General features: G+C 36.6%; 2 protein-coding genes across 2 annotated transcripts in view; both read right to left on the minus strand.

Moving 5' to 3' along the window:
- LOC107755334 (beta-1,3-galactosyltransferase 1-like) overlaps nucleotides 1-2,569 on the minus strand; it is a 6,656-nt gene extending 4,087 nt beyond the window's left edge. The window contains exon 1 of the mRNA XM_016572089.1: nucleotides 2,509-2,569. Within this exon, the coding sequence (XP_016427575.1) occupies nucleotides 2,509-2,564 (56 nt within the window). The 5' untranslated portion in view covers nucleotides 2,565-2,569. The remainder of the gene's footprint in view (nucleotides 1-2,508) is intronic.
- Nucleotides 2,570-4,404: 1,835 nt separating this feature from the next.
- The window catches only part of LOC107755347 (zinc finger protein GLIS2-like), a 16,324-nt gene continuing 10,763 nt past the window's right edge, over nucleotides 4,405-9,965 (minus strand). The window contains exons 4-7 of the mRNA XM_016572111.1: nucleotides 8,895-9,065; nucleotides 8,097-8,230; nucleotides 7,818-7,936; nucleotides 4,405-5,909 (exon numbers count right to left, since the gene is read on the minus strand). Coding sequence (XP_016427597.1) covers nucleotides 5,275-5,909; nucleotides 7,818-7,936; nucleotides 8,097-8,230; nucleotides 8,895-9,065 — 1,059 coding nt within the window. The 3' untranslated portion in view covers nucleotides 4,405-5,274. The remainder of the gene's footprint in view (nucleotides 5,910-7,817; nucleotides 7,937-8,096; nucleotides 8,231-8,894; nucleotides 9,066-9,965) is intronic.

A 9,965-nucleotide genomic window follows, 5' to 3' on the forward strand; every position in this document is an offset into this window, starting at 1 on the left:
TGTTTGCGGCACTCATGACAGGAATATGTGTAGAAAATACAAGAAAACTAATCGACACGAAGAGGAGAGAGATTTTTGAAACTGACTAGAACGTGTTCTTTTAAAACTGGAGGGTTTTGTCCGAGTATGTTCTCACAACATTGAGCAGCGACTGATGAGCGGTAAAACTGGGAACTGAACTAAGTTAGTCAAAATGTAATCCCATAAAAATAGTGCTTGAGGACGTGGATCAAAAAGGTAAATCAAAGACAGTAAAATCCTGTCAGTTCGCTATAATACACAGTTTAATCTTGACTTTTGGTGTAATATATTTTAATCTTTTATTAGGCTATCTGTTGCCTGTGTTGTTACTGTTGTCATATTGTGTGTGATTTTAATTTTAAAACCCATTTTGGGTTAATTTAACCCAGCAGTAGGCCTATAGTAAATTGCAAACAATATTTGAATAAAATAAAACAGTCCACAATGTTTATTGATACATTACCTGATATATAATATAATGTATATATGTATGACCTAATGTATAAACAATCGTTTCAGAGCAATTTGTTGTAGCCACTTACCCTGTAACTACATGGAACAAGGGGGGAACAAGTTGGACTTAAACACAGAACAAGTGTATATTTGCACAGTAATTACAGAGACAAATATTGCACTAGTTTTAATTTAATTGTTCGATGGCCAAATTAAACCCTCTACATTTTTTTTTTGCTATAAAAACACCACAGTATACATCCACTGAAATACAAATGTTGTATCATGTATTTTTTCTGCGAACAGCTGGAAAGAGGTAAGCTTGTTTTAAGCTGCGTTGAACCTTGATGGTATATCATGCAAAGTTATTTGGTGATAGTGGTGTTGATAAGTTGCTGGTGTGAAGTTGCTGAAATCGTATAAGAATAAGCTTTCATAAGGTAAGTAGACTCGTGAATTATAAATCATAGCAGAAACTCATTAACTCATTTCACTAGATGTCCAGTTTTGTTGTTCAGTAATCTCCATCATGTCCATCCTTTAATAATAGAATGTGTACCCCATAGTTAAAAAATATCTATACGCCTATAATAAAATACCAATATAAAATTTTAAAAATTATATATCGTCTTTCTAAATCATTCCCAAACATAAGATTATTGTTTAGCGAACTTTAGACGCTACATGATGTAGAAGACATTTTAGACGAACCGATTTACTAGATTCAATAAGACTTTCCAACGCTACACACAGAGACAGAGAATCGTTAGAATGAAGCGATTTACTAGAATTTTCACATTTGAAATTCGGTCATTTTAATAGGAATCCACGCAGAATTTCTGCGTTAGTTGCTTAGTTTGAAAGTGACTTCTGTGCTTTCATACATGATTAGGTGATATAAATTTCGGTAACACTTTATTTTAGGGTCTCTTAACTAGTTGCTTATTAGTATGCATATTTACTAGAATATTAGCCATTTATTAGTAGTAAGCAGCACATATTAATGCCTTATGACCTTATTCTACATCCCTAATCCTACCCAATACCTAAACTTAACAACTACCTTACTAACTATTAAGCAGCAAATTAGGAATTTATTGAGGGAAAAGTCGTAGTTAATAGTGAACAAGTGTTCCCTATTCTAAAGTGTTAGAGAAATTTCACCGAAATTTTGCTAATGTGCACCTTCCTGTACTTACTGAAAAAGCTTCACTACTTTAAAAATTGCTGAATTTACTCACTCTGTCATTAGCTTTAGTTATGTTTAGTTAGTGACTCACCAACTCTGTATCATAGCCAGTTCCTTCTTACGTTCAGGTGATTCAACTAAGGCAGCGGCTATTTGCACTAAGTGTAAATTGCAAAACAAATTATCACTCCCAACTCGTCACATATTGACGCTTGGTCAGGACCCTTTGGAGTCACTTTTTGACAGTTTACCCCTTTAGCACAATTTTTCGACGTTATTTATTGCATACTGTTTTATAATGTACTACCATACTGAGGTGCAGATAATTGCCACTATTTGCAATAAGTAGTGTAAATAGCAGAAAATCCTGCTATTTTAACATAGTGTAAATAGAATCTATAGCTATCTTTGGAGTCACTTTTTGACAGTTTACCCCTTTAGCACAATTTTTCGACGTTATTTATTGCATACTGTTTTATAATGTACTACCATACTGAGGTGCAGATAATTGCCACTATTTGCAATTAGTGTAAATAGCAGAAAATACTGCTATTTTATCATAGTGTAAATAGAATCCATCGCTATTTACACTTAGTGCAAAGATCCGCTGCCTAATAGTTTTATAAAACAAAGAGGGTTACATTTATGGTTTTGTAAGTTGTCCCTAAATGAATGTAGTTATGAGTTATGATCAGTTCAGCATATTTTTTTATTTCCGTGCAGTTGCAGTTTACCACACCATTGCATAAATAAAATATCAGATGACCATAATATATCTACATATCTCTTTTTTTTTTGCATAGTTTGTTTTAAATCATAAAAGACAAAAGCAAGTATGAGCTCACCTCTTCCAGCCATTTCTGTTGGAGAGTTTCGCCTCCATGTCGTGGTGTGTGTGCATCTGGATTCAGGGCAATCAATGGCCCTTTTAGATGAGAACCTGAAGAGTTCAAGCTGCTGTAGAATTATAGGTGGCCCCACCCCTTCCCACCTCATACAGGTGTTCACTGAGGATGGGGGGCTGGGCTAGTTTTTATGGGTGTTTTAAAAGAGATCACAATGAATTATACCATACATTTTCGGTCTAAACATTTTTTTTTTGCCATTTGTAATACTATTAACACAAAATAGGCTTCAGCTGATTACATTATACTAACCAAACAATGTAAAAAATAAATGTAAATCTCCTTTACAAAACAATAACATTGTACACACTTTAGTCATTACACTCTTTATTGGACTTATGCATCATAGTCCTGTATTTCATACTTTTCATTCCGGTCACATTGACAGACGTCCTGTGGTATGGTAAGACACGTTAGCATTAGCTCAACTTCAAGAGGCATTAGCCTCAACGTCAGGAAAACGTGTAAAAAAGACATTTACGATAGAAGCCTATTGAACTAACTCTGGTAAAATATACATACATGAACTGACAATATACATCCAAATGTATTTCATACATTGTATTTCGTCAAGAACAACCTTACAATATAAGGCACTTTGTTTTGGTAAAAATTCGATAAAACATCCTGTGCAAATATAGTTCATTACAATACTCAAGCTGACCGTGACAGACCATAGTCTTAGCATTTATCCATTATGCATGGCAGATATCAAATCAGAGCTATACAACATTACATATGCGGTTCCCAATGCAAACCCGGGCTCCGATTTTACATTTAAATGAAAAAGGTCAGCCATGCATAAAGGTTTACCAATCCGCTAGCCACAGAACTAAATAATGGATAACAAGTAGTTGAGTCCAAGTGGACTCATGTCATCATATGACACGGTTTTGACAGTCAATGTCTCGTCGTTGAAAACGTATAAAACATAAAGCTGCACCATTAAATGGCTAATAATGAAAACTCGAGCTGATGATTACTTATAGCAATCAGGGTGCACATCTTCGCTGATTAAGTTATTATTAAAATATAACTTTGTATGTAACTATATGTCCCGAATTGGTTCCTTTTTGGTTGTGAGAAACATACTGTACTGGTATCAAAATTTGCGAATAAATTACACATCTGCTTTAACAACTAGTTGGTTTTATAGACGCTACAATACAGACCATAAAGAGATTTTTAGATTTTAATGAACAAAATCAATAACTTTTTAAAAGACATTTAATTGTGCATCCTCATTTTAACCTATTTTTTATTTAGATTTAGCTTTGCTTTCTAACGCTCATTTAACGTTAATTTAACATTAACCACAAACTGAATGACACTTTTAAAAGTAATCTCAATATGAATATCTTCTTTTTCCATACTTACATTACAATGATGCCTAAATTCACGTGTAGCATTTAAAACTTCGTATTTTAGTGTTCTATTTTTGTTTTGTTTTAATAAATGAACATATCCGGCCTATAGTTGTGGAACACAGGCTAATGTTTCTTTGTTAGCTCACAGCAGGTGCTTTTTAGTATAATTCTAAAGAAGTGTGTCATATGTACAGTCATGACCAAAAATATCGGTATATCAAGAAGGAATATCAAAAATACCTCATCAGGCATTATAGGAGAAAATTTAGAGCTGTTAAACTGGCAAATGGAGGTTTCAAAACGTATTGAATAAAAGGGTGCCGTTAATTGTGGCCAATGTATATTAGAGAAAAACATTTATTTCATAATGATATTTCCCCCCATTTTAAATTCTTATTATTCAATGAAAGGTTAGATTTTTGTGAATTTTTAAAATAAAAGATCAAAAGGATTAACAATGCAGATTAATTTTCACAGCCTTCTTTGATCATATTTACCAAGGGTGCCGATATTTTTGGCCATGACGGTATGCTTTTCATGTCACATCCTGTTCTCTGTTTGGTCACTCTAAATAGCCTCCAGGAGACTCTTAGGTAAATCAGCATACTATAATTATGAAGGACCACCTTCTAGGAATTTCTTACCAACATCACATTACATACGTTCTGACATTTTTGATGACACACTGATTAATATTGCACACAGATGGTGCATGAATATTAATTTGAATGAACTTTGTTTTGACTATTTAAACATTGTGTAATTTCCCTAAAAGCTAGCACCTCTTTCCTTGTGAATAGCAAGTACTAAAGTGAGTGACTAATGGCTCACACCAGGAACAATAACTATAAAGATAACTATAACAGTAACTATCTTCGTTCACATAAATGAAGAATAACATTCTGTTCATTGTAGGTAAACACTGTAGTTGCTTTAAATACTCAAGCTCAGGAAAGATAAATCCATTTTTCAAGCTCAGCTGGAAAAATGGATCGTCCTGAAAGTGATTCCAACAACATCATTTCATTCATTTAAAACATTATAGTTATTGTCACTGGTGTGAATGGCCCATAAGGTTTTGTTTAGCGTTTTTTGGAATATGTGAAACCGGTTTAGTTTTTGTAGTGTGAACAGAAAACAGACAAACTGGGATTCACACCAAATTCGTGAACAGTTCAAAATCCAAACAAAGTCTGAACTCTCAACAAACATTTTTCCAAGTAGTTTTTTTGGGACATAACATAACTGATGTGATTTCAGCACTCGCAAAATGACACCGTAATCCGATTTGAATCCAAATCAGATTGGTGTGCAGTGTGAACAAGGCCCATGAGTCTCTTTACGTGGTCGCCACCTGTTTAAAGAACAGCATGCCCGGAGGAATCACGACCCATGAGTGAGGGCCCCGTCCTGCTCCCATCCTGCCTTCATCCTCATCATCAACATCATCTTCTTCCTCAACCGCTCTTTCAGCTTGACCCACGCCGAGACCGAATGGCGGCAACAACAAGGGGTGCAGGATAGGTACCTTCCCAAGCCCAAGAGCACCAGAGCTGGGGTACAGCACCGGCCCGGCTCCTAAAAGCGGACTGAGCCTGGACAGATCCAGGGGGTGATTGCTAAGGGCCCCGGCGAAGGCGTGAGCCCCAAATAAGGTTGTCGCCGCACCCGGTAAGACGAAACGAGCCGCTCCTGGGTAAGAACGATCCATCCGTCGGCCATCCATCGATGAGGCACCATCCGAATCCAGCCTGTTGGTTCTGGGCGAGGCGGTGCGGTCCTGCACTACGGCGTGGCCGTGGGCCTTGATGTGTTTGCGGAGAGAGCTGGGGTCGGTGTAGCGCTTCAGACAGCCCACCATTTTGCAGCAGTAGGGTTTATCCACATAGTGTGTGCGCGTGTGTTTGAAGCGGTCGCTGGAGTTCGAGTAGCGCTTGTTGCAGCCTTCGTAAGGACAGATGTACGGCTTCTCTCCTGAGAGGGCAGAAGAGCAAGAGATAATCAAAGGCTGTACCAGAGGAATGCAGGGGTCGAGACAGCTGAGGTCAGACAGTCACAACCAGACGGCACAGGCCTGTAGAGACTTGTCATTTTGTGTGGGAAAATGCGGATGTGTGACAAAAAGTACTGGTATTTTGGTATTAAGGTCACGCTTACATAAAAAACAAACAATAAAAGTCAAAAGGCCCATTCACAACAAGGATGATAACTATAATAACAATTAATAAACGAATAGCAGTCCACACCACAGCTATAACGATAACGACACAGAGGAACGATATTGTTGGAATTTCTTTGTTATTTTTTTCGAGCTGATGAACGATAAAAACACTGACAGCCAATCAGAATCCATCCTGCTTTAGCATTTAAAGCTTGAGCATTTAAAGTGGCACATGCAAAACTGCAGCACATGCTTATAATCAGTGTTGGGGAATAAATGTATTACAATATTGTATTACTTCCTAAAAAGTAACTTATTTAGTTTAGCTACTTTTTAGGGAAAGTTATGCGATATGTTACTTTTGCATTACTTTTTCTCATCTGGGCTGGGCTTGCTTGTTTGTTTTTAATATAAAAAAGTTATATTTTTGGCAAAGGTAAAAGACCTTTTACGCCAAAAGTGAAATGAATACACCTCAGGCTTTAGGAAATGTAAATTAATGTCTGTACAGTAGAAGAAAGTTCTACTAAATTTCTTTTCTCTTTTTTTTTTACACTTATTAGTATGGTTGAATTGGATCATCAAAGGTCAGCAGCAAAGACATTGGTTAATAAAATGGATTAAGTACATAAAGAATAATTGTGTTATTCAACATAATTATTGCAGTCAAATTCTGAGTTTGCATTTAGCTGTTTTTATTCATTTTGAGAAATACTGAATCGTTTTTTGGGCAAGTGAGATGATAAATGCATGTTCACATTTAGTCTAGAGCTACAGTAACATTATGTTTACACAGTGAACACAACGCTTCTGCACTTACTCCCGATTTCTCTGGGAACAGGAGAGCTGTCAGTCAGTCAATGAGAGGACAAAGTAACTGGCGTTACTTATTTGAAAAAGTAACTCCGATGTTTTCTTGTAAATTAAAAAGTAATGTGTTACTTTACTAGTTACTTTAAGAAGTAATCCGATTACCTAACTCACGTTACCCCAAACACATGCTTATAATAAACAGAATGTTTTCATCCGTTGGTGTGGATGCTAATATAGTTATTATTATAGGTATCTTTATAGTTATCGTTCTTGGTGTGAATAGGCCTTAATCCTACAGTTAAATCTACAGACTCAATTTGGTACAAAGAGCGTTGTAGACTATAGATTTATAAATATAAAAATAGATTGAATTACAAAATATATACAAAGATGTAAAAATATGTATTTATACTATAATTATTCATTTAATTATTACATAAAATAATGTATGTATAAATTCATATTTTTATATTTTGTATATAATTTACAATTAAATATATTGTAAACTTAATGAATACTGTAACTGTATACTTTACATTTGTTTACTTTTGTATTATACTTTAAATATCTGAATGTTTACTGAATGTTGCTGTTAGACACCGGAAAAACATCAAGCAACATTTACTTAAAATATTTTAAGGCTATATGACATTGCTTTATTTTTTAATATTAGCATTAATATGTAAGTCTTTAAATAAATCAATGTCTTGAACAGCATAATAGTTGTTTCTCTATGGTTTCAAAGCTGATATCAAGAGTTGTCAAATGATACTTGTAAACTGGTATCTACGTCTGAAATGTCAGTATTGTGAAAACCTATTCTTGTTTAAATGTGAGCCAACTGGATTTTATGTCTGTACCATATCTGTGTTTGCATTTTTTCTGTATTGCAAAAGTGTGTTTCTCACCTGTGTGTGATCGGGTGTGTATTTTCAGGTTCTCCAGGCGTGAGAAACTCTTGTGGCAGGTAGGGCAGTGATGAGGTTTCTCGTTGGTATGAGTACGGATATGAATCAGCATCTTATACCTGCGTAAGCAAATAGATCCCGGATTAGTGCTTATATACCGTATGCACACCATCCAAGAGCAAGCATCAGACAGGCTTTAAAGTTTCTCAATATCTTGGAGTGGGTGGAATTCTAACTGCTTTGTGCTTAAATCCTATGAATGTGTGTATGTTGTCTGACCTGGCATTAAAGCCTCTTCCCTTGCGCGCACAGCCCTCCCAGTGGCAGCAGTATCCTGAATTCTTCTCTGGTTTCACATGCCAGTCATTCACATGGTCCACCAGATCCTGCAGGCTCTCAAACAGCAGATGGCACTACAGAGTCAAGATCGAGAGCATAGCAGGAGCAGGGAGGAAGATAAGGAGCACAGAATGAATAGATTATGAATAGCTCTTTTAATATCTAACATCATGCGCTTAAAGGAATAGTTCACCCAAAAATGAAAATTCTGTGATTGTTTACTCGCTCTCAAGCTGTTCCAAACTTGTTTGATTATTTATTTATTTTTGTTCTGTAGAACACAGAAGAAGCCATTTCGAGGAATGTGGGTAATCAGTTGGTAAACAACTGGGTAAACAGTTGACGGTAGCCATTGACTTACATTGTACATGGAAGTCAATGGCTACCGTCAGCTGTTTGGTTACCCACATTCTTCAAAATATCAGCAGAAGAAAGAAACGGATACAAGTTTGCTGTTCAGAGTGAATTTAGTGCATTGTTAATTGGTTTCTAGGTAGTTTTTTACTTGGTCTCTATTATATTCTGGTCTCTAAACATGGCTCGGGTCTTTCTTTTAAAGTAAGTCTAACCGAATTTGTGCAAAAATGGACTCAGCCGTAGAACAAATAGTGTTACATTATTTCCTCTTTTAATACATTTACTTTTTTCACTTGTAAACATATTATGGAATGCATTTAATTTAGTCTTCAACCTCATCATCATGGCTCAAAACAGTAATACCAGCTTTCTTTCACTCACTTTTAGCCAGCGGCAGGCCAGCTGTTCGTCACTCGAGGGCTCAGGGGAGTGCTGACCAATCAGCATCGAGGAGGGCAGGCGCAGGGGACCCTCTGCACCAATCGGCAGAAAGAACTGGAAACCTGGAGGAGGAGAGGCGCTGTCCTCGTGGTACGTGGTGCTTTCGGATTCCTGAAGTTGTAGAAGAGCTTATGTATTAGTAATTCATTTCTCAGGGTGCTTTCACACTAGCACTTTTGGTGCGCACCGGGGTTCGATTGACATCAGAGTTCGGTTCGTTTGGATGATGTAAACGTGGTCTTCCGAACTCGAGTGCGCACCCACGAACCGTACCCGAGTCCGCTTAAAAAGGGTGGTCTGGGGTACGGTTCAAGTGAACTCCGGTACGGTTCGCTGCTGATGTGAACGCAATCGTACCAAATCACGGAAGTGAACCGCTATTAATGACGTATTATTTTATAAAAATGTGTGTTTGTGTGTGTTTCACTCACTTTCCTGACGAGCGTGTGGGGGGAGGGGGAGGGGGAGCAATCGAACTCGGGTTTGGACTAAGCAATCGAACCAAGTGTGAAAGCACCCATGTCCGACTCATCTTGGTTGGTAAATTAGAGACCACCTCATGGCCGAACAAGTCCGGACATGTTCCCAAACCTACCCTCTATTTTTGATCCTAGAAAGGGTTCAGATTAGGACACCGTGTGAGACTGGACTGAAATTAATTAGTGTGGAGGGGAATTTAATTATGGTAATAGTGTATAAGGCAGTCTCTCTTCCAGCAGAATTACATTTATTTGTCAAAGAAACTTTGTCTACACCCAGAAAGCTAAAGACTTCTGAGATCATATTAATCTCAGAAATAATACTTTGATTCTTGAAAGTGATCAGAATCATTTGAATCAATTTACCACATAGATAAAAACAGACTAATTTTCTGATTTGCTGTGAATTTTCTGACGTCGCTGAGACTAAAAGATCATTTTCAACTATGTAAGTTGATGTCAACTAGAGTGATTTTTACAAATACATCTAGGCTTATATATATATATATATATATATATATATATATATATA

Source organism: Sinocyclocheilus rhinocerous, unplaced genomic scaffold, assembly GCF_001515625.1.
Source record: "Sinocyclocheilus rhinocerous isolate Xijiao unplaced genomic scaffold, SAMN03320098_v1.1 scaffold2307, whole genome shotgun sequence".
In the NCBI taxonomy this organism is placed as follows: Eukaryota; Metazoa; Chordata; class Actinopteri; order Cypriniformes; family Cyprinidae; genus Sinocyclocheilus; species Sinocyclocheilus rhinocerous.